The sequence below is a fragment of the Hydra vulgaris genome, chromosome 10, assembly GCF_038396675.1.
Source record: "Hydra vulgaris chromosome 10, alternate assembly HydraT2T_AEP".
Lineage (NCBI taxonomy): Eukaryota > Metazoa > Cnidaria > Hydrozoa > Anthoathecata > Hydridae > Hydra > Hydra vulgaris.
The window spans coordinates 46,740,356-46,764,066 of NC_088929.1; the positions used below are offsets into that span (position 1 = coordinate 46,740,356).

General features: G+C 25.8%; 4 protein-coding genes and 1 long non-coding RNA gene across 5 annotated transcripts in view; 2 read left to right on the forward strand and 3 right to left on the reverse strand.

Annotated features, from left to right (window-relative positions):
• Positions 1-1,492: 1,492 nt before the first annotated feature.
• LOC136086619 (uncharacterized) lies at positions 1,493-2,105 on the forward strand. The gene is made up of 2 exons (XR_010641473.1): positions 1,493-1,729; positions 1,846-2,105. It is a non-coding gene; the product is annotated as an uncharacterized LOC136086619 (long non-coding RNA).
• A 5,443-nt stretch (positions 2,106-7,548) lies between these two features.
• LOC100212946 (transport and Golgi organization protein 2 homolog) lies at positions 7,549-9,526 on the reverse strand. The gene is made up of 5 exons (XM_065808157.1): positions 9,357-9,526; positions 8,973-9,263; positions 8,694-8,841; positions 8,491-8,592; positions 7,549-8,412 (listed from the first exon to the last, which is right to left on the reverse strand). Exons 1-5 carry the CDS (start codon positions 9,493-9,495, stop codon positions 8,286-8,288), a joined length of 807 nt encoding a protein of 268 aa, XP_065664229.1. The 5' UTR covers positions 9,496-9,526; the 3' UTR covers positions 7,549-8,285.
• A 93-nt stretch (positions 9,527-9,619) lies between these two features.
• On the reverse strand, positions 9,620-10,726 carry LOC100209488 (transcription initiation factor TFIID subunit 7). The gene has a single exon (XM_065808156.1). The coding sequence runs from the start codon at positions 10,666-10,668 to the stop codon at positions 9,700-9,702; it is 969 nt and encodes a 322-aa protein (XP_065664228.1). The 5' UTR covers positions 10,669-10,726; the 3' UTR covers positions 9,620-9,699.
• An 803-nt stretch (positions 10,727-11,529) lies between these two features.
• On the reverse strand, positions 11,530-13,082 carry LOC100205945 (ribitol-5-phosphate transferase FKTN). Its single transcript, XM_065808159.1, has one exon. It carries the CDS (start codon positions 12,880-12,882, stop codon positions 11,551-11,553), a length of 1,332 nt encoding a protein of 443 aa, XP_065664231.1. The 5' UTR covers positions 12,883-13,082; the 3' UTR covers positions 11,530-11,550.
• A 725-nt stretch (positions 13,083-13,807) lies between these two features.
• LOC100198749 (histone-lysine N-methyltransferase SETD1B) overlaps positions 13,808-23,711 on the forward strand; it is a 33,067-nt gene continuing 23,163 nt past the window's right edge. The window contains exons 1-4 of the mRNA XM_065808158.1: positions 13,808-13,974; positions 21,484-21,920; positions 21,993-22,082; positions 22,219-22,489. Of these exons, the coding sequence (XP_065664230.1) occupies positions 13,908-13,974; positions 21,484-21,920; positions 21,993-22,082; positions 22,219-22,489 (865 nt within the window). The 5' untranslated portion in view covers positions 13,808-13,907. The remainder of the gene's footprint in view (positions 13,975-21,483; positions 21,921-21,992; positions 22,083-22,218; positions 22,490-23,711) is intronic.

Below are 23,711 nucleotides of genomic sequence, written 5' to 3' on the forward strand. Positions count from 1 at the left end.
GGGACAATAATCTCCTCCACTTTTTAGTTTTTAACTTCAAACATCGTCAATGTTTGAACAATTTAAAAAAGATTAGTTAGAGAAATGGGTTTTTTCAGCATCAAATAGAGATAACTGTTTTATTACAAATGAAAGTGTACCATGTCTCATTCATACTATACAACTGATGAATAATAATATTACATTTGTTTGTGAAAAATTCCTAAATGTTTTTGAAAGTATTATGTTTCCAATTTCATCAACAAACTTAGGAATTTGTAAAGTGTCTAGAAACAGTTTATCTAAATTGCAACTTTTATCTGTTTCAATGGTGATTCATCAGATTATTTTATTGTACCCCTGTTACATTAAATATTTAATTTATTAATTAATTAATTTTTTTTTTTAACTAAATTTTTAAAAAATATTAGAGTAGCATTTATACTTTTATTTTATACCTTTTGTTTTTAATACTTAATTATAGTTATTTTTTCATACTTTATGTCTTAATAAGATAAAATGTAAAATGATTTCTGAAAAAAAAATTTAAACTTTAGATGAAAATTTTCAATTTATTTTTAAAGTATATATGTATATATATATATATATATATATATATATATATATATATATATATATATATATATATATATATATATACATATATATATATATATATATATATATATATATATATATATATATATATATATATATGTTTGTATATATATATATATATGTAAGTATATATATATATATATATGTAAGTATATATATATATATATATATATATATATATATGTTTATATATATATAAGTTCTATGATTTATAAAGGACTGTTCAGTTTCACATTTTTTTACTTATAAAATTGTTAAATTATATATTTTAACTGTAAAGTCAATTATTTTAATAATTTTTTTTATTGATTAAATAACATTAGATTATCTTTTTATACAGTTAAATATTCTGGCATCATTTAAAATTTCATTTGAAAAACATTATCTTTTATTGAGCCCTAGCTTACTTTTTTTTAAATACAGTTTAGTAATTAATCATTTTTTTAACTTCCTTATTAAAGAAGTTATCCATAATAACCTTCTTTATGGATATTGACTGGTTAAGAAGTTTTTTTAAAAGAGTTCTGAATTGCACCTTTTATCTGTTTCAGTAGTTTTCAAAAAATATCTTTGTCTTCCTAAAAATGTTGATTCATCAGATTATTTTATTGTACCCTTGTTGAGTTATACATTTGTTGTATATACATTTATACTTTATTTATAAGTTTTATGGTTTTTAAAGAACTTTTTAATCACTAATTTGTTTACTTATAAAACTGTTCTCTCATTGATTGAAAAAAAAAATGGATTATTTATTTTTATAGTCAATTATTCTGGCATCATTTAAAATTTTCTTTTAAGTGTGAAAAATATGTTTTATTGAGTCTTATTTTACTTCTAATTTTAAAGATTTCTATGTTTTATTTGTTTTAATATTTTGCTTAATTTATTTTAGAAAATGCAGTTTGCTATCATGCATTTTATAAATGATAACTCTGTAGCAATTGTACCACTGAAGTGGATTGTTAATGTGAATTTCTGTTACTGGCCCCCTTATTGTGGTAGTCGATTAGAAAACTCTATACAAAAAAAAGAAGAGCCTAAATTATCTTAGGAACAGCTGCCAGCTAGATCATTACATTTATATCGTAATTGTTAATAACGTTGATAACCTTTTAAAATTACATTAAAGGTAAAATAAATGATAAAAGTCTAAAAAAAATAATAAAAGTTACATTTTTTAATTTGAATAAAAATAACTATTTTATAATAAGTATTTTGTAAAATTTTTTTTTTTAAATTTTTTAGCAAGTCTTGAAAAAGCACATCAAAATTTAAAACAAGTAGAGTTAGACATCTCAGCTCTCTACACAGAACAGGATGAATAAATTCCTATGTCAAAAAAGCGGCAAAAAATTTATTCATAGTCTAATGAAGAATAATATCAAGGACAATCATACAAAGCTTAAATGTCCAAATTTTCCACCAGGAATGGCAAACCCTTTAGTAAAACCACTAGTTCAGCCTAATAAGCTCACATTTCATCCTAGGCTAAGAAATATCAAAAATACAGCTAAACTATCGCATGCAGTAGTATCAAATACAATTTCAGGTAAATTATTTAACAAGATTAAAAGTTCTTTATCAAGATTAAAAGTTGCTTTAACATTAACTTTCCAATATTTTATTAATTTTTTATAGTTTTTAAAATTGGAGGTGTTTTATTGATTTTAATATCTGCTGTATTATGAAATGTTCAGTAATGTATTCATAGTAATTTTTTCCTTAGGCAAGGAGCTCATAATTTTATCAAAAAAGCAAAATCTATAAGAAATAATTATAAACATTACTTTAATTCGAAGAAGGGCTTAGTTTTATGGCAAGATAGAATAGTTAACAGTACATCTAATCCTTTTGATGAAGAATAATATAAAATAGTAAATAATAATATTCAGACACAGTATACAAGGAATAAAAAATAAAATAACTTAAAGTTTGACGTTTTTATCATAAATATAAATAAATTTATATAATTTTTATATAAAAAGTTATTATTCTTCAAACTCTAAAGTAAATAAAACCTCTTCAATTCTTATTCTTGCCAAACGATTTTTCTTTTTTGGAAGCTCTTTTAACCTGCTAAACAAACTTCTACTATATAAATCATCAGAATCTGTGTTAATAGTTTCATTGTCATCTTTATTTAATTGTTTTAAACTTTCAACAAGTAAGGTATCAATAGCATTGACTGCTTTATGTTTTTTTTTTATTGCGACTTGAGAAAGTTTTTGTGTTGAACTGCAAATTGGTGGAACTGCAACCGACTTGTTCAGCTAAATTTTTTGTGTATATAGTTGTTTCAACCTAAAACTCTATCTGTGTCTTGAGGACAAATTGTATCTGTCAAGAAATGTAGTTGTTTGAAATATTTTCATGTTGGCAGTATAGATGATGCTGCCCCTGACCGTGGTGCTTTCTCTCGTCTGTCATTGCATCGTTTAAAATTTTCAAAATTCAACTATAAAGTTAATTAGAACAGAGTGAGTTTTAATAATAAAAAATCAAGTATAACAAAAAAACTTAAATAAAGCACTACTTAGAGTGCCAAGATAAATTAAAATAAGTATAATCAGTTACTATTAATTGATTAGAATTATAAATAAGATCTATAAACATAAATCAGCCCAAAACTAAAACTTTTCTCTATAGTTTCCCTTTGAATGCAAGAAATTTATTAACCTGTATAAGCACCACCAAGACTTTCATTAATCATTTCCCAAGCATTTTTTCTTTTATCTTTTATTATAATCTTTATGCGAAGATAATGCAGTATTCCATAAACAGGAGTATTTTTTAACACACTCAATAAACTCTTTATTATCGATTTTGGCTATATCGTTGGAGTTAATTTTCCTTTTTAAAGTTGTATTTACATTTTTTTTTATTTAATTCTTTAGAACATATAAGTGAGGTTTCAATTGTTGGTTGCGAAAAAAACAGTTGCGGTGAATTTTTTTGTTTTTGAAGCAAAGATAAAATATATGTTTGTTGTTCAGGTGACATATTAATTCTAGCCAAATCACCATTGTTAATAATTTCCATTATGCTTTTATACCTTTTTATAATTTAAAAACAAATTAGTTGTAAAGTAAAATATTATAAAAGTCTAGTTATATTATTCCTAAAATAATTATTACTTTATTTACCCGTTAACTATATCTAATTTAGCATTAATATTTCATACTTGTTTATTTTTCAAAGTTTGTTTAAAACAAAATATTATTTCTTGTATCATGTGATTGCTTTCTTGTTTTTTATTGGATAATACTATAGGAGCAAATAACTTTCCGCTCTCTAACTTTTATTATAATTTTCCGCCAACTTTTTACAATATTACAGTATGCGCATGCGTGAAGTCGCTTTCCGCGCGGAAAGTTAAAAAAAGCTGAATGGAGAATAGCCCTAACGGTTTCATGTCTTCATTTCATATCTTTTCTTATATTTTACGATTCATATCATTTCTTATATTTTACGATTTTCGGCAGTGTCGAGATTTGCTTATTGGAGTGCGGTGTTTATTGAATTATTTGGATCAATATTTTTTAAACAGGTAAGCAAATAATAGCAGGAATAATTGCAGTTTTAATTTAACAACATTATTTGATAACTATTTAATTTTAATTTTGTTTTGTTTAACAAGTTAAATTATTATCAATAGTACATCCTAAAATGTATTCAAAGGAAAGTTATTCGGAATACACAAAGCAATGTAAAAATCAAAATTCTGTTTGGATTCATTTTTTAAGAGTATCAAAAAAACTAACAGCAAAATGTAAAATATGTTATGCAATACTAAAAACCGCTGGTTCAACGACAACACCGCAGCACACGCATTTAAGAACAATACACAATATTAATGTATTAAAATGAGATGTCGTGCAAGATGAAAGTCCAGAAAGCAGTACATCAAAAATGATGATTACAAACTATTTAATCAACAAAAAAGATGAATCGCTTTCTGCAATCGTATCACGAACGTGGGCCTTAGATAATATGTTATTCAAAGTTTTCTGTACGTCTATCGATTTGAAAAATTTGTTTTTGGCTAGAGGCGCTCGAGATTATGTATTACCAAAATCATCTAACTCGATTCGCAAAATGGTTTTAAAATACGCTCAAAAAATGCGGGCTAAAATCATGCAGGATTTTATAAATTTAAAAGAAGACGGAAAAAGATTTTGCTTAATTCCAGATGAATGGATATTTTCAAGAAACCAATGTTATTTAAATGCGAATGTCCATGGCAAGAAACAGTTTTGGAATTTAGGTTTAATACCTGTTAAAGGACGTTTTCCTGCAGAGAAATGCCTCACGGCTCTAAAAACCACATCGCAAGACAACAATCTAAATATCGATAAAGATATTACGTCTATAACAACTGATGGGCCAGCTGTGATGCAAAAAATTGGACGGCTTTTTCCATGTAATTAGCAGTTGTGCTTCGCAAACAAGAATTTGGAAAACAATTGAATCTTATAATGGACACTAGAACTAGATGGAATAGCTTAGTCAAAATACTTGAAAGGTTTACCAAGCTAAAAACCTATGTTAGAAAAGCATTGGTTGACATTGCATCTGATATCGCTATTCAAGATGCTGAAATTTTGTCGATTAAAAACATTATCTCTGCACTTCTCCCAGTGAGACTAACTGTTCATCTGATCAACTTTCATTAAAATTAAAGAAGAAATTAGAAGACCGAATAAGCCAAAGACGAACTAATGTGTCTGGAACTCTTCAGTATTTACACAATGGCGGAAAAAGTGAGATTCGCCCATCTTTCACTAGACCATTGAAAAAAACAATAGCCAAAGTTATTGAAACTTTGCACAAAGATTGATATTTAACACTAACATGGAAACTTCCTCAGGCAAACAGTCAAAATATTAGAGTCCGTCTACTCACATTTGATTTTGATTCCGCCATCGAGCGTGGAGTCTGAGCGAGCCTTCTCATTGCTGGTAACTTTTGTACAAAAGTTCGAACGAGACTCGAAGACGCAGCTTAAAGTGATCTCTGCTTCCTGAAGGCATATTTTTGGCAAATAAAACAATAATTTTATATTTTTTATTATTAAATGATATACCATATTAGAATGTTTCTGTACTAATTGAATTTGGCATAATTTTATGTTCCATTTTTATTTTTAAAGAAAGTATTTTTTATGCAATAAATAACAATGAATTATCTCAAATAAGTTATTTTTATTATTTTATTGACAAGTAATTTAAAATATTTTCGGAATTCGACCAAATTCCGAAAAAATTTAATTTCTAATTCCGAATTCCGATTTTTTTATTTTTTTATTAGATACTTTTCCGATCTTTAAAATTTTATTCCAAAGATATGGTGCTCGAAATGTAATGCAAAATTTGTTAAATTTTGTTATGCAAAATAGGTTCATATACAGAATTTTTATTTCTAAGTAAATATTATTTGGGTTTAGAGAAAAAGGGTCTTTAAAGGTAAAACTAAATAGTTTGTAAATAAAGCATAAAAAAGTAGAGTAAAACGATCCACAAAATTAATCAATGCGATTGCATGCTTCTGACGGCGATAAAGGCATTGTAACTTATTTTTTTATGCGCTTCCCCAAGCTTGTTGGCATAGTTTATATACGTATGAATAAATGAGTAATAAAGTTGGGTTAACGATTTTTTGTTTAAATATGACCTGGAATATATTTAAGTAAAAAAGCTATTATATAAGACTCCGTTACTTTTAGATATTTTTGAACGAATATACTCAGTATGCGGTTTCCATGTAATGTTCTCATCGAGAACCCCTCCTAAAAATTTAGCAACAAAATCTCTCATTATTAGTCAGGAATAAGTTGTTGTCGTCGACAAATATGATACTCATTAAGTTTGAAGCTGTATTTAAGTCATTTATATAGATTAAGAACAAAAGTGGCCCCTTGATAGAACCTTGAGGAACACCACAGGAAATATTAAAAAGATGACTTTGGTTATAGTTCTATTATACTATTTGGTTATAGTTTTATTAGTGGTACAAAATTTTTTTCAAACAAACACTTTTCTAGATAAGTTCTAAAAAACAGTAATAATTAAAACTGATACTTCATATCACTTTTCAATATTCTTTTCTTTTGTTGAAGATGCAAACATAATTTACAATTCTAAAATCAAAACCTTGAAACGAAAAATTAAAATTCTATGCTTAAATTTAAATAATCTTGATCAACAATGAAATGGATAAATGTATACCAAGAAAGTAATCTTGGTCACACAAATTCCGCATATAACCTATTTCTTGACACCTTTCTTGAATATTATAACAAACATTTTCATATTACAAGATATAGAAATAGGAAAAATTTTATCGAGATCCAAGAAAAAAAATCCATTTTGTAAGAAAAACTTACATTCGAATAACAAATTACGAATTCTTACATACCTGTTATTAAGAAGTACAACATTTTTTCACGTGTTGTGCTTCTCAATAACATATTACAATTTTTTATTTACATGTTATGTTCTCAGTTACATCTTGAAAAGGAAAAAAGTAATACATAAAAACAATGCACTATAATTAAATAATAATAAAGAGAAGTTTAAACTTTGTTTAAACACTTTAGCATCTTGAATTTTTAAATTTATGAATAGTACAAACTATTATAATCTATTTTTTTATATATATTTTTTTTTACTATTTTTTTTTATTTTATTATATTATGTTTAAAGAATATATAAAATAAGCAGTTTGTTGCTTTATTTAAAAAAAAAAAGAAAAGTTATAAATACCTTTTTTGCATAAAAATAACAATAAAATACTTTATCTACAAAATTTAAACAGGTTGAGAACGGGTCTCAAGCCCGTTTTCAACCTGTTTAAATTTTGTTATAATTTTTAGTATAGAACATAAACTTATTAATAATAAAAGTAAAACAATCTTTTAAAAAATACCTTCGTTTAAAAAAAACAGAACAGTTTTCAATAATACACCATCTTTTTAATTTTAATAAATTAAAATAACAAAATCCATGTTATTATACTTGTTACACAATTGGAAAATAATCTTCTTTATTATAACAAATATAAAAATATAAAAAATTGGAATTCATATTAGAGAAAATAATATTTTGTAAGTTAAGTGCATCTTAAGGTTTGCTGTAGAATACTATTTGCTATATGGTAAGGTTAGGGCATTGTATTGTAGCAACAAGTCTAAAAATCCAATAACTTTAATAATTAAATTGAAAAATACTTTTTGAAAACATGCCTCTACATTCTTTGCATAAACTCGTAATAAAATACGTATTTTATTAGGATCGTCCATAAATTACGCAACGCTAAATTTATTTAAAAAATACAAGTAGGAGATCTTAAGCTCTTTTACGCGGCGATTTTCACTAAACTTAATGTGCTATTTTGATTTTTCATTTAACTTAAGGCTCCGCGAGGGAAAACTTTTGATCTTTTTTGTTTTGTTTATTAGTAAAATTTAGCGTTGCGTATTTTATGGACTACCCCCTTACCCAAAATATCTAATTAGATAAAAACCGATAGTTCAATTTACCAGCTACTTATACTGAAGATTAAAGAAGATTACTAACAAAGGTTATTAGAAAAAAGTATAAAAGCTATTATGATACTTAATATAAAGTTAGCAAAAAAACAAAGTTAGCAAAAAAACAAAGTTAGCAACTAAAACAAATAAAAAGTCGTCACTTTATAATGTCATATTCATAAGTATTAGACAACCAATCACTTAGTTGCTGATTAGCATCTGTTTTGGTTTTTTCTTGGAACACAACATGGTTATTGGTATCCACTGTAATGACTGTACTTGTTCTAAATATGAATAAAATGTTTTTTTCTTTTTTAAATTAAAAAATAATAAAAATAAACTTACTTGAAGTTGAAGTTTACCTTGTTCCAAAAACGTTTGCATTTTCAAAAGGAGCAATTGTAGGATCTATATATATTGAAGAATTCCATTCATCAGAAGACTCCTGACAAAGATCTGTATTTCTAAAGGTTAACAATTATAACAGTTGAATAAATTTTCTGTTAATCTTCTTTAAGATTTTAAAAAATGATTAAAAAATAATAAAAAAGACTATTAAGGTTACTTAGTAGTATCAGCTAATAATGCGAACAACTTTTCGTGAATGTTTTCAATTTCTTTTTCACCATGAAGCAAATCCTTGAATTTATTTAAGCTGTTCAAGGCCTTTAAACATGGTTTATTTAACGAACTATTGGTCAAACATAAGTATCCTAAAATATAAAAAAAATTATTTAGAAGCATTAACTTTAAAACATGATCATTGTACAAAAGATTATCATTATAAGAAGATAAGAAGAAAAAGAAAAAATAAGATTGTTGTAAAAGAAACATACAATAAAACCTTTTTCCAAAGTACACAAATTGTTTTCAGTACTTATATAGATAAAATCACTGTCAATTAATCCAGCAACCAAATTGAATGGACGAAATGTCTTTTTAATTTTTTCTAAGCCTAATAAATAATCAGATGGATTAATTTCATTTCTTAAAAAGTCAGCAACGAGTTGTCCACGACCCTTCTGAGTAGAACTGATGAACTCATTTGTACTGATATTTGTCAAAAAACACACACGTCCTGAGCGTGTTATGCCTAACCAAGTTCCACCTTCATATCCTTCAGTCAAATCTTGACCTGCAATCGTATACAAATAATGATTATAAATAACTTATAAAAACAAATATTGAGATTCAACAAGTTTAAACTTGGAACCAACAGTATTTTAACCTGCCAGAATGTGTGAATCACTTCCTTCCCAGAATGAAGCTGGTTTTGCAGGTCTTGAGAAGTACTCATCTCTATTAGCAGCTAATATAAATTTATAATTTGAACGTGAAACACCACGCCATAAAAATATTATACACATGCTAAAAATAATTTATGTAATAAAAAAATGTTTAAGAACAAATTTTTGTTAATAAATAAACCTTTATAAAATATAATGATTTGAATATTTTCAAAAATGATATATTAAAAGAATGTTTTCAAAATTATCAGAAGACATTTTTTTTAAATATTTAAACTTTTCTAAAAATGATTTCTTTAACTTTTTAAAATATTTTTTAAAAAACTACAAATTTAATTCTTCCATCTCAGCAATAAATTTTTCTTCTTGTTGTTTCAAATTGTCCAATTCAGTTTGAAATCGTTGTTTTAAAAAAGGATTTGCAGCCTTGCGTACTCTCATTTCTTGCTCAAGTTTCTTTTCTCGTATCTCCATCAATTTTTTTTCGTACTCAATATGCATATGAGATTTTTCCTTTTTTATCTCATTAATTTCGGTATTTTCTTCTTCATCACTACTGCTAATATCAGGTAAAATATCTCCTTCATCTAAAGCAATGTCATCAGAAAACATGCTAAAATTAGAATTCTCATTAAATTGTTCAAGTGTTGGACCACCAATATCAATTTCTTCTTCCTTATCTAGTTTTTTACTTTCTAACTCATCATTTATTATTTCAAATTTTACATCAACAGCACTGACATCAGCACGCAACAGACGTTTAACTTCTTTTTCTATTTCAGGTGCATCAATATATTTTTGCTTTGCTGTTTTTCGAAAACGACGCTTTCGTACATTTTTTAATGGTGGAGTTAAGCCATGAGCATATTGATACTTTTTAGTTTCCTGCAGTTTACGCTTAATATAATCCATACTTAGGTTCTCTTCTTCCTCTGAACTTGAGTCAGGTTCATCTGGGTCTTTACATATTAGAACCTGACACATATCCCCAGTTTTCCATAAACTCTTTTTATCAAATGTCTTCCAAGTTTCCACAATGCAAGGCAAGTCATAAAGTTTGGCTGCAAATACTACTTTATCAAATTTGACAGTGGCATGACGAGCATCTTCTTCAAAATCTATTTGTAGTCTATCTTTTAAACCACCACTTTGAAGAGCATCACGAAGGCTGCTTGAATAGGGTTCAGGCATACGCAAAACAATTTCATTTTCAAGCTCTGTTAACTTAGGAATCTCATACTTAATCTTTGATTTTCCTTCTTTGCTTTTAGATTTAAGTTTATTGCTTGACATGGTTTTTTATTATTAAATATAAAAACAACTAAACATTTAAACAATAAAGTTAAAATCAAAATGAACCTAAACTTATTTACAGAATATAATTAAAAAAAAAAAACAAAAAAAAAAAACTTTTTACTGCTAAAGGTTGAGAATATTTACAGATAAAAAATTTCAAAACTTGTTTTCTAAAAAATTAAGCTATTAAAAACGGATTGAAAAAAATGATAATCCTTTTTAATCTAATACAGCTATTTATAACCTATAAAAAATAGCAAACTTTTAACTAATGATGAACAAATATGAATTATTAAAATTTTTACGTACACCTTAATCCACCTTAGTTAATAAATATATTTTAAACAGTGCAATCAAAAAATAACTTTAGGCAAACTTAAAAAACTCAAAAACTAATATGTACTAAATATTTTGCAGTATGAAAGTTTAAAATTTAATTTACAAATACAAAACTTTTTGAATTAAATATTAAAAAAAAAAGTAATAAAAATGCAGTGGAAATGAAAATGATTTGAAAATAATTACAATCATTATCGAACTTAAATCATAGTCATATTCACACATTTTTATAATAATATACTAACTATATATATGTATATATATATATATATATATATATATATATATATATATATATATATATATTTATATATTTATATATATATATATATATATATATATATATATATATATATATATATATATATATATATATATATATATATATATATATATATATATATATATATATATATATGTGTGTATATATATTTAATTATAAAAATAATACTAACTTATTCAAAATATTAAAAGGAAAATTGCAATATAAATAGATTTCAAAAATCAATAAACACAATATTTAGAGAAACACATTAAATGCTAATTCATATAAATTACTTGCTCTTCCATTGGCCATTCACCATTTTCACGGACATTAGGTGGACTTGATTTCCAGTCCCAAGTTTTAATTGGAATTCTCCATTCATTGCCATAATTAGCTTGAATATATTTAGTTGGTTCACAGGGTACTCTTACTAAAATATTGCTTAGTTCTGACCAACATAAAGAAAATTTGTGAAAAATATATTTAAATTTTTTTCTAGATTTTACCTGGGTACCTCCATTCCACATATAATTACTATCTTCATAAAAAAAGAAAATGTCAAGTTTTATATTTTCCATTTCAAATGATAGTTCAAAGCTATCCTCAACCTTTCCAAACCTATGCTTAAGATGAAAACCTCTTTCTAAAAAAGATGAGACAAAACTTTCATTATAATACTTTATCCATATTCCAATATCAACATCTTTACTATGTGTTATAAAATCACACTGTCTAAACCAGCCTAAAAGTGTGCCACTACTAAGCCAAAATGGAATATTATACTTAGAAAGTTCAATACTAACAATTTCAAGAATATGCTTAGCTTTTGATCTGAAAATTTCACTTTCTTCGTCATTTTCATAACCATAGAGAGAATAAAATAATCGAGCTTGAGCAAAGTTGCAAGGAATAAATATATGGGTCTGAAACTCTTGTAAAAAAATTTTTAAAAACTGAGGCACATTTACTGATACGCCATCTAGCAACACTGTTCTTGGGTAAGGAAATTTAAAAATATAATCAGAAAGGCAAAATAGGTGAGACTGTTGAGAAAATAAAGCTATGGTAGAGCTTTTTTTCATGGTACATTTTTTGCTCCAATGACCCTTAAAACGTGGATAAGAAACAACTAAATGTAGTAAAGTTGAATTTCTCGTCAAAAATATATGGTAAATTTGCTTTTTTGCATCTTTAAAATGTTCTAAAGATTCATGTGCCATATCAAAATCTTCATTAATATCAACATGAAAACCATGCTTTTCCCATGATGTTTTAATTTCAGCGAATTTTCTTTCAATCTTTATACCACTAATCAAAAAAACTGTAGAAAATTTTGAGCAAAAATGATTGCAATTGTAAACGTCAATCTTATTTTGAATTTTAAATTTTGAAATAGGAATCGATAAAATATCTTTGTCAATTAATACACTAATTACTTGAAATTTTTTTAGAATTTCTTGCATTAATTTTACGTTAAATAAAAAATTTATGTTGAAAACTTTTTCATTGTTTTTTGCAGAATTATATTCACTATATAACATAATGTAAATTTGAACAATTAGAAACGTTATAGATCCAAATGCACAAATAATAATCAATTTTTTCATTGCGATTTATTAAATATCATTAATTAAAAATTTGCTGCAGCTGGAGCGACAATGAAAGTAAGAAAATTTAGAAGTTGCAACTAGAGTAAGAATAATGTCTAGGAAATTAGTAGATCAATACACTACTTTGTACTATACACTACTTTTGATTTATTATGTCTAATAAATAGATTTTGCTTTAATACTCAACTTATGTTATTTGTAATGCTCTGGAGTATACTTTGGATGAGCGAGAAGAAAGTTCATAATGACAGATAAAAACATAAAATTGCGTTCTTTAAATTTTAGAGCGATAAGTTACCGGCTGAATAATTAATAATCACTTATTTAATTTATGAAATTTAAAGTATTACAATCATCGTATGTTTATTTACTTATAGTTTGTACTAGTTTACTATCATTTTTTGCTTGTTACTGCACATAGACTGTTCAAAGTCTCATTTTGTAAAAATTTAAATCCAATAAAAAGTATTTTTGATTTGATTTCCTTATAAATATATATAAATTTTTTTAATGCAATGCTAAAAATATAAATCAGTAATATAATAGGTTTGTAGATAATATAATATATTTTTTTATTATATGTGGTAAAAGTAATAATATATTATACATTATTTTATTACTATTTTAATGTGCAAGTATTAAATATTGCACTATTAGAATGTCTAAATATATCCAAATTATTATATTATACTATTATAATGTATAAATTATTATATATTATTTTATAGTAATAAAATCTTATATATTATTTTATTACTATTATAATGTGGAAATATTAAATAATGTATACATAATATTTGCACATTAATATTTTGTATTAAATACAATATATATATATATATATATATATATATATATATATATATATATATATATATATATATATATATATATATATATATATATATATATATATATATATATATATATTGATAGATGGATATAGATATAGATATTTATTTATCAGGTAACCATAATAGGAACTAAAGCAAAATAATATATCGATATGCTATGAATTTAATATGTCAAGTAAACACAGTTGGGAGTATGAAAAGCGTAGTCACAAAAGATCAGATGGTTCAAGTAGAGGTAAACAAATATTTTCTTTGTAAAAATAGTATGTGTATTAGTATATTAGTATTGTGTAAATAGTTTTATGTTATATTAATATGCTAATAATTTTTAGTAGTTCTTTTTCATTTTTACTAATTGTTCATAAAGTATAAATTTATTTACATTTTTTTCTTCTTTTATGTTTATATATGGGCCCATAGCAACCGGGTGGGCAGCAGGGGCATTTGCTTCTCCCCCTCCCCAATAATTTTTCAAATAAATAGTTTTGAAGAAATTGACTGAAAAAATACTAAAAAAAAAAGAAAAGTTTACTAATGTTTAAGTAAGTTTAAAAGGGTTAAAAATAAATCTAATTTTGATGCCAGCTTTCAATTTTATGAACTTGAACTGTGTTCCAGTTAAACAAAGTGACAAAAAAACAAACTATAAAAAGTTAAAAAAAAATAGTAATAATAAAAAGAGAAGTATATTACACATGAAATTTGTAATGCTGTTTTAAAAGGTTTTTCTTTAGTAAGTACTAAAGAAAAACCTTTTAAAACAGCATTTTTTAAAAGTAAGTTGTTTAAGTTTATTGGTTTTATTGGTTCAGTGATTCTATGAAATGAATACTATTTCAAAAAAAACTTCTATCAATGTTAAGTAATTGATGTAAACACTCAAGAATATTTGTATGTGTGTCTGATAAAAGAAGTGTGAGCTCTTTTTAATGTTCTAAAATTAACTTTTCAGCTGGAGACTACATTGATTTGATGGATTGACAGAATACTCCAATTACTGGACCACCACTTCTCATTGATACTGAGTTTACAGTCATGTGAAGATTAGTCATTCTGTTTTAAAACTCTATAAAAAACGATGTATCTGTTGAGCACAATAAAGTTCAGCACCTTTTAATTGTTAATTGCTCAAAAATCATTTAACCAGATTTTTCTGAATTTTAAGCTGTTTTTTTTTTTTTTTTTTTTTTTTTCTGGAGCCAAATTTTCTACTAGTTACTAATAAATATTCAAAATATTCCTGAGCTCACATTTTTTAGTATAAATTAAACAATCAGTTTTTTTAAGCAGCGTTTATGTACATTTTATTAGTTTTTATACTTTTTGTTATTTTTAGATAAAAGTTTTTAACAGGAAACATTGATAACAAAGATTTTAACAGGAGACATTGATAACACTTTGTGTAACTGAAAGTTACAATTACATACTGTATAGCTATCATTTTAATAATAATTGTTATTTAATTGGATAGGTTTTGGTTATCATTGTTATCAGGTTAAAATGAGTAAAAAAATATTAAATTAAGAAAAGTCTCAGGTATTGTTGGATTAGTTTTGCTGTTCTACTAATAGACTCATTCTATCAGAAGAAAAGCAAAAGATAGAAAAAGATATAAAGATCAATATTGATTAAAATTATTTATTAGCTCTAAAAAGGCAAATCCATGTTTTATAACAATTTCATCAATTCAAATTGATATGATAACTTTTGAATTGTTGCCATAGTATAAAGACTCTGATTAATACTCATTTTAAAATGTCAATCCTTAATAATTTGTTCCAATTTTTTTACTTAGCTCAAGACTAAGTAAAAAAAATTGGAACAAATTATTAAGGATTGACATAGAGCAACTTATTTAACTTTCAAATTAATTCACAATTTAGTTGTTTATAGCTAATTGGTTACAAAACACTTTGCATTTGAGCATGTGAATATGTATATTTTGCATCTATATGGTCAATAATTAGATCTTCATGTACAGAGAGATTTATAATTATCCTTACAGATTTAAGGTAAAAATGTTTCAAAATTCATTTTTTCATTTTGACCAAAGATTAATTCCATGTCAAATGACCCAGAAATTTTTAAAAATGTCACTGCATATTTAGTTAGTGACCATTGTAAGGGTTGATATTTGACCGGGGCCAGGACCGGGTTTGTGACCCTGTTTTTATGGGTGTGTGGGTTGTGGTGTATAAACATTTAGACATCCTAAAGTATATTTCTTTTATTCAAAATTGTTATATTTTGTATATATATGCATATATAAACATCATTATGATCAACATGATCATCATAATCATCATTATTATCATGATGGTGATGATCATCATCATTGTCATGATCATCATAATCATCATGATCATCATCATCAACAACATAAAAGAGGGCTAAAGTCTGATGATGATGATGATGATGATGATGATGATGATGATGATGATGATGATGATGATGATGATGATGATGATGATGATGATGATGATGATTATAGTGATGATGATGATTATTATCAACATCATCAGGATTTAGCCTTTTTCTTTTATGCTGTTTCCCTAATATAAACAATCTATCATTTTATTTTTCTTAGCTAAAGCTCATTCATACAATATGTAAGGCACTCTCTTCAAGTTTTCTTACTTCTACCACTACCATTTTCTACTGAAGCTGCTATCTCTCTACATGCTGATACCTAAATTACTTTAATTGAATTGAAAAGAAAATGGACAGAACAAAATTGATCTGTCAGACAACAACAATTGAAGAATACAAATTGATTTTATCAGAGACAATAAACATGTTAACAGCTTATTCCTACATTGCAAAATGTCAAGCAAGATATCTAAGGTAACAAAAGGAAAATATGGCAAAAGACTGCTCTATTGTCTTAGGTGATTTTGCAGAAAACTACACGTTTGTGATTCCAGATGAAATCCAAAGTTACCATTGGTACCAAAGTCAATGCATGTTACACTCTGTTGCCCTCTATTTATTAAGTCATGGTAAGTCACCATGTGATGGTATTGGTGGCACTGTTATACGCTTAACTAAAAATGCAAGTCTACAAAGCCCCATAAATAACCAGTTATTGAATTGTAATAAATTGCTTGACTGCTGTGCAAAAAATATTAAAGGGATTATTTTTTCAAAATTGAAAAAGAAAGACTGACAGAATTGCACACCACTTTGAAAAAAACGTTTGCAACTAAGTAGAACAATTCCTGGAATTAGGAGCTGCCATCAATTTAAATAGAATCTATAGATACTAAACAAACAAGTGAAAGTTTAAAACTTTAAACAAACAAGTGAAGATTTTAATATAACAGGCATTTTTTTTTTTTCTGATATTTTTCTGATAAAGTATTTAATCTAATCAGCAAATTAACTCCAATACATTGAAAATTAAGCTCCATACATTGAAAATTAACATTAATACATTGAAATTCTGTGAATTTGTTCTGTGTAAATATGATACATTTCATCAGATTAATATGATAAATTAACAATATTGAGCAAGATGTTATGGTGATATTTATGCACCCACATGGTCCTTTTAACAAACTTTTCTGACCATCTAGAGCAGATGAGTTTTGGGTTTCAATCATAATTTCTACTATTAATGCAGCTGTAACAACAACTGGACGGATGTATCTTTGACCGTTGATGCATCTTAGCAAATCTTAACACAATCTTGACACCTTATATTTTTGTATTTTATTTTGTAAATAATTAAATAAAACAGAACAAGTACAAACCATTAAAATTTTTAAAATCAATATTTCCAAAGTTATCTTTATTGAAAATGCAAAAAAAAAAAAAAATAGTTCTAGTCGTCTGCCCTGTAAACAATTTTAACACACATTCATCAGGGCTACACAAATGCTAAAATTTTTAGAGCTTCAGTTTGTCTGGAAGGTAGGAAAATCTATCAAAAGATTCAACAACAAAAAATTGGGGCACTTGCCCCAGTCTCCGTTAATGTCTTGAAACAGTTTTACTGTGTACATTCATTAGCACTACAGAAATGCTAAAAGTTTCAGGGTTCCAGCTAATCTGGAAGGTAGTGAAAAATCAATTGCAATATTCTGCTACAAAAAAGTGGGAACTGTGCAACATTATCTATGGAAATCCATATACTTGCAGATCAAAATCTTTACATTTTTTGAAAGATCAATGAATATAAAATAATGTGTAATATGATATCATATTACACATTATATCAATTGATATCATCAAGGCCACATGGGTTTTTTGAGCATCAAAACCAGGTTTATAAAAAATACTGGTACTTAAAAATATTTTTTTTGATCATTTCATTCGATTCGTTACCCCCAAAATTAACCAGTTACAAATTTTTTAGTAAAAAGATCAAATATTTTAAAAGTTTTTTTATTGTATTTGTAAACTTTTTATTTTTTATAAAAAACAGAATCAAAGTTGAACACACAGTTGTATTAATAAAATGTAACATTTTTTTGAGCTAATTTATTTTTTTATTAAGACTCTAAAGAGTGAAATTGTTTAGCAGCCCGGTTTTTGTCATTTATATTAAAACTTTACAATAATTATTATTAATTTAAATTTATAGCTTAGTATTTATTTAATATTTTGTCAAATGGTTTTTATAAATTTCAAGAAATATTTAAGCTTTTAAAATCTCTTTTTAATATATATATTTTTTTAATTTTAATGTAATAGTACTATTGAATGCTTATTGAAACCAGTACTTTTGATTACACCATTTAATTTAGTTATGTTACCTAATGTTTGTTTTTGTGCTACAGTTTTTCACTATTGAAAGATGTTAATAAAATTAAATATAGAAAAAGTTTGAAAAGATTTGTCATAGAAAATACATATTTATATATAAGAAATTATATATAATATTCTTTGTTAATTAAGATACAATGGTTTTATTTCAAACAATCATAAAAAAAATTTGTTTTTTTTATTTAATAAATTATTTAAAAACTCTAAAACTATTATCTCATTCTTCTTCATTATTAGAATCCCCCTATCATTGAGACTCTTTCTGCGATTTTCTTTGTGATGGCCCTCAGGTAGAAATCATTTGTCTTCTTGCTGAAAAATGTGCTTCTTATGTAACTTCTTGGATTAAGGCTAGCATGAAATCCCTTATTCCCTTTTGATAATTCCAAGTCAAACCTCACCTTCTTCGTGGTTTTCCTCTCAATGTGCTGCTGCAATTTCCAACCATAACAATTGCTTCCATATTAACACTAATTACATCCTACCTGATATAGTCAAACAAGAATCTGACTAGTCTAACTACCGTCCCATTATTCTTCTTCCTATCATTAGCAAGGTTTTTGAGTTTTTAAATAACAAACACTTATTCTCTCATCTTGAATCTAATAACTTACTTTCTGATCGTCAATATGGATCTTGATCTTCTTGTTCTACTGCTGATTTGTTAATAACCGATAGGTTTTAGATAGATGTGGAGTGATTTGGGCTATCACTTTTGACATTTATAAAACCTTTGATAAAGTTTGACAAGCTGGTTTTCTCCATAAGCTCTCTTCTAATGGCGTATCAGACAACATCTTCAAGATTATTGAATCTTTTGTTACCAATCATAGTATATAATTTGTCCTCGATGGACAGCACTCTTCTCTATTTCCTGTAACTTTAGGGGTTCCTCAAGTATATATACTTTTTTTAGTTTACATTAACGAACTCCTAGAAATTCTCTTATCTTAGGTGGGATTGTTTGCTGATCGTACTACCATTTATTCTTGTCTTGAGAAGAAGCTAACACTTTTTGATTACTTGGAGAGGACATTTGAGCTTTGAAAGGATTTAACTTCTGCTACAGCATGGGGTTCTCAGTGGCTGGTGAACTTTAGCTCAATTATTTTCAGCTAATCGTTATTACAACAGTCTAGATCTTCTTAAATTTATGAACAGTAATGTACTCCATGAATCATCTACCCTTCGTCTTCTAGGATTAACAATTATTTCTGTTTCTTCTCAGAAACCATTTATTCAATCCATTGCAAAATTAGCATCTGCTAACATTGCATCTCTCTTTCCTGCTTGCCACTTTTTTACTCCGGACTCTATTCTTTATCTCTATAAATCTCAAGTTGGTCTTTGTATGGAATAATGTTGCCATATCTGGAGCAGATTTTCGAATGATACCTTTTCTCTTTAAGACAAAGTGCAAAAACAAATTGTAAAAATAGTTGGATCTGCTCTTGCAGCCAACTTTCAACCATTGTCACATCGTCGTAATGTTGCTTCATTTTCTCTATTCTATAAATACTATAATGGGTGCTGCTCTAAAGAGTTAGCGTCTCTTGTGTCATCAACTAAAGTTCATTCTCGTGTTACTTGTCATTCAATTAAGTGTCATCCTTTTTCTGTGACTGTTCCCAAGTGCTCCAAAAATTTTTATTTGTTTATTTTTTTCCTCAAACATAAGTACTTTGGATTTCGCTCTCTTTATCTTGATTTTCTTGATTCATACAATTTGCAATCTTTTAAGTTGTTAATCGTTATCTTGCTCTATAAACTTCATCTTTTCTCTTCCATTAACTTTCAACTCTAATAGTGGTTTCCTGCAGCGTTTTTGGAAGCAAAGATGTTTATAAAATATTTCTAAATCATTGGTTGTTTATGAAGTTATAAACTGGTATATATTTATTCTTTTTTGCAAGTATCAATTATTTAAATTATGGCATACTTTTGGTGTAAGTATATTATGTTAACATTATTTACGACTTATTATGTAGGTATTATGCAAAGATTACATAAATAAATTTGAACATTAAATAACTGCAATTATTTATAAAATGATGTGTTATAAATTTATTAGTGATTGAACAAGAAGGAATATGTCAAAAATTAAATAAACTGAAATTTCAGGTATACTAATTCAATACCAAAACTGATTCGCAAACATTTTACCAAAACAATATATATCAAAATTTCAGCTAAACAAATTAATTTCATTAGAAAATGAGAAATCTATATTCTCTAAAAATCAATATAATATCATTAGAAAATGAAAAATCTAAAAATGCAATTTAATGCTAAAACTTTTTTTTTTTTTTACATTTGTTGTTATTTTTTTTGACAACTTCTTTCCATCTTATATAATAATAATAAATTAATAGTTATAAATAAATAATGTTAAAATAACTAAAAACTTACATTTAAGAAGTATTATTCTTGTTTACTTTCTATTTAAAATATTTAAACTGAATTTGTTTTTATTTAAATAAAGCGTTATCAGCGCAAGATCGAAATTATTATGGTTATTGCAACATTTTGATTATTTTTAAGAAGCAGATTGATATGGGCTACTTGCTAACTAAAACTTAATTAAATTGTGAATGATGGGCTTAAAATTTCATTTAGAAATGGTAAAATATTTGTGGATTTTGTCAAAAATATTTATTTTTCTAGATCAAATAAAAACTTAATACTAATTTAAATTTTTATTCAATCTAGATTAAATAAAAGTCATAAAATTGAAATTTTGGTTTTTGGTATGTTTTTCAACTGAAATTTGGGTTGATTTTTGTTTGAAACTAATACCAAAACAGAATTTCTGTCGATCACCCATATTTCCCCATCTTTTTCATAAATATTAATTCAAGTATATTTTACTTTGATATAGTTACATTAATATTGTAATAACATCTTATAAAATAGGGTTATTCATAGGTTGCTTTATTAGATTTTGATATTTTTAAAACATTTTTTCTTTCTTTTATAGGATCAGAAAGAGATTACAAAAGAGATGAATTTAAAAAAGAAAGAGATCGAAGGAGGAGTCATCATGAAAGTCGTGTAAAAAGTGACAAATATGAGCATTATAATAGCCGTTACAAAGTTCATGATCAGCCAAGAAGAAGTTTATCGCAAGATGGAAAAAAAGAATTGTCAAGCAGAAATAGTTTGATTGAATCTGGATTTAACAATTCACCTCAGTCAACACCATCACCTAGTACATTACCTTTAGGTCAAATTTGTGCTAATAGCTATTCTCCATTGGTTTCTAATTCACCACAGATAGAATCCAGAACTTTTGACCCTCGTATTGTTTCAAAAAAAGTTATTGAAGAAAGCAAGCAAAATTTTCGACTTCTTATTGATCCAGCAATAAAGAAAGGTCACATGAAAGTTATACGATATAATGGAGTTCTACCTGGGGTATTTTTTAAATAAGTATAACAGTTTGTTTTTTTCTATTAGCTTTTTTTTTTTAAATTTGTATATTTTTAGCAACCTCCTATAATACCAAAAGATCCTCGTCGTCACAAAAGTAAAGTCTGGACAATGGAAGTTTGTGATCTACCTTTGCCAGACTTAAAGGTAAAAGTTTTAAATGCAGTTAATATGTGTTTTTTTGCTGAAATTTATAAAAATATGCACAAGTGCTAATATTTAAAAAAAGTGTTTTTGTTCATTGCAAAGTTTAATGCAAAACTATTATTACTTTTAAACGTAGGTTGATAAAAACTATGTTGGACCCATGCCTCAAAATACTATTCGATTTTCTGGATTAAATGACAATATTGATCGTAAATTTTTACATGAACTCTGTGAATCTTATGGAGATATTATTGAATACAAAGTTTATTTTGATCCAAAAACTAATCGTCATACTGGTACAGGAAAAGTTATCTTTGATGACAAAACCGATATCAAAAAAGTTGTTGATGCTTTAAATGGGCGACAGGTTATGGGAAAAGTTATTAAAGTTTGGATTGAAATAAAACGTAAGATCTTTTAAAAAGTTTATACAGTAGCCATATAGGTTAATTATTGTTTTGTGTTCTTTTTTTTAAATGTTCTTATTAAAAATCTTTTAATTAAGTTTAACAATTTCTTAAATTTAATACATTTTAATTGAAAATAAAGAAAAAGCTGAATGATTAAAATTGAACAAGATATTAAGGTAGGCATTAATAATAATTTTTAAGACATTTTAGGATAAGATTTGCAACATTAAGTAAATATTAATACAGGGGGTCTCCATCTTTAAATAATATGTATCTGTAATTCTGTATAACTTGAATAGTCTCGAAAAACATACAGGTTACATTCAAAAAAACATTTTACATTTTTAATAAGCTCTGTGAGGTACTTTTGTGACAAAACCTGTTTAATTTTTGATAAAGATAAATTTTAAATAAAATTTAGTTGCTGTAAAAGGAGTTGAATTTAAGCCTTTCTATTTATACCTCAAACAATATTGGTGTAACATAAATAAACTAGTTATAATATATAGAGAATTTTCTGTAAACTTCTCTTAATTTAATTTGTTACAAAATATTTCGTAAAACAGATGTAAGTTTTAAGAAAAATAGAATAATATTTATAAAAAATAATATTTATAAATAATATTTATAAAAAATAATATTTATAAATAATATTTATAAAAAATAATATTTGTAAATAATATTTATAAAAATAGGTGTTAACTTAGATGTAAAAGTGTTAAGCTCTATTTAAAGCTTTAAAAAGGAAAAAATCTTTTATTTCAAATATATTTGTAATAACTTATTTATAATATAGTTTTTGAAGTATTTAATTTCCACAAAAATAAGTAATCAGGATTTGTTTTCATAGTATTTTAAAAAATAAAAATAAAAATATCACTCTGATAAAATTAACTAAGTACTGAGGAAGTAAAACAAAAAATTTGGTATGTGTAATAAGAGATAATAGAAATCATGGTAGTGTTAATAGAAAAGAGAAAGAGGCACAATCTCATAGGGATAACAACTCCCTCTAAATTTATTATGCTTTTTTGCATCTTTTCTTAAAGATAAAGGGGAGTCATCAGGAATTCCATCTTAAGTATGACAGCAGGCTTAGTTTTAAATAAAAAATGCTTAACACATTAGCTTAATCTGAATTTGACATCATAAAACTTTCTTTACTTTTTATTTTTTAAAGACCTTTTTAAACTACAGCAATATAAATTATTACAAAACA

What these genes read in the sequence shown, in the direction of transcription:
- LOC100212946 (XM_065808157.1), bottom strand. Translation starts at nt 9,495, where the DNA reads ATGTGTATAATATTTTTATGGCGTGGTGTTTCACGTTCAAATTATAAA. An exon ending in TGATTCACACATTCTGGCAG is followed by an intron (nt 9,264 to 9,356) that starts GTTAAAATACTG and finishes ATACGATTGCAG; the next exon opens with GTCAAGATTTGACTGAAGGA. An exon ending in GCAAACGTTTTTGGAACAAG is followed by an intron (nt 8,413 to 8,490) that starts GTAAACTTCAAC and finishes ATTCATATTTAG; the next exon opens with AACAAGTACAGTCATTACAG.
- LOC100205945 (XM_065808159.1), bottom strand. Translation starts at nt 12,882, where the DNA reads ATGAAAAAATTGATTATTATTTGTGCATTTGGATCTATAACGTTTCTA.
- LOC100209488 (XM_065808156.1), bottom strand. Translation starts at nt 10,668, where the DNA reads ATGTCAAGCAATAAACTTAAATCTAAAAGCAAAGAAGGAAAATCAAAG.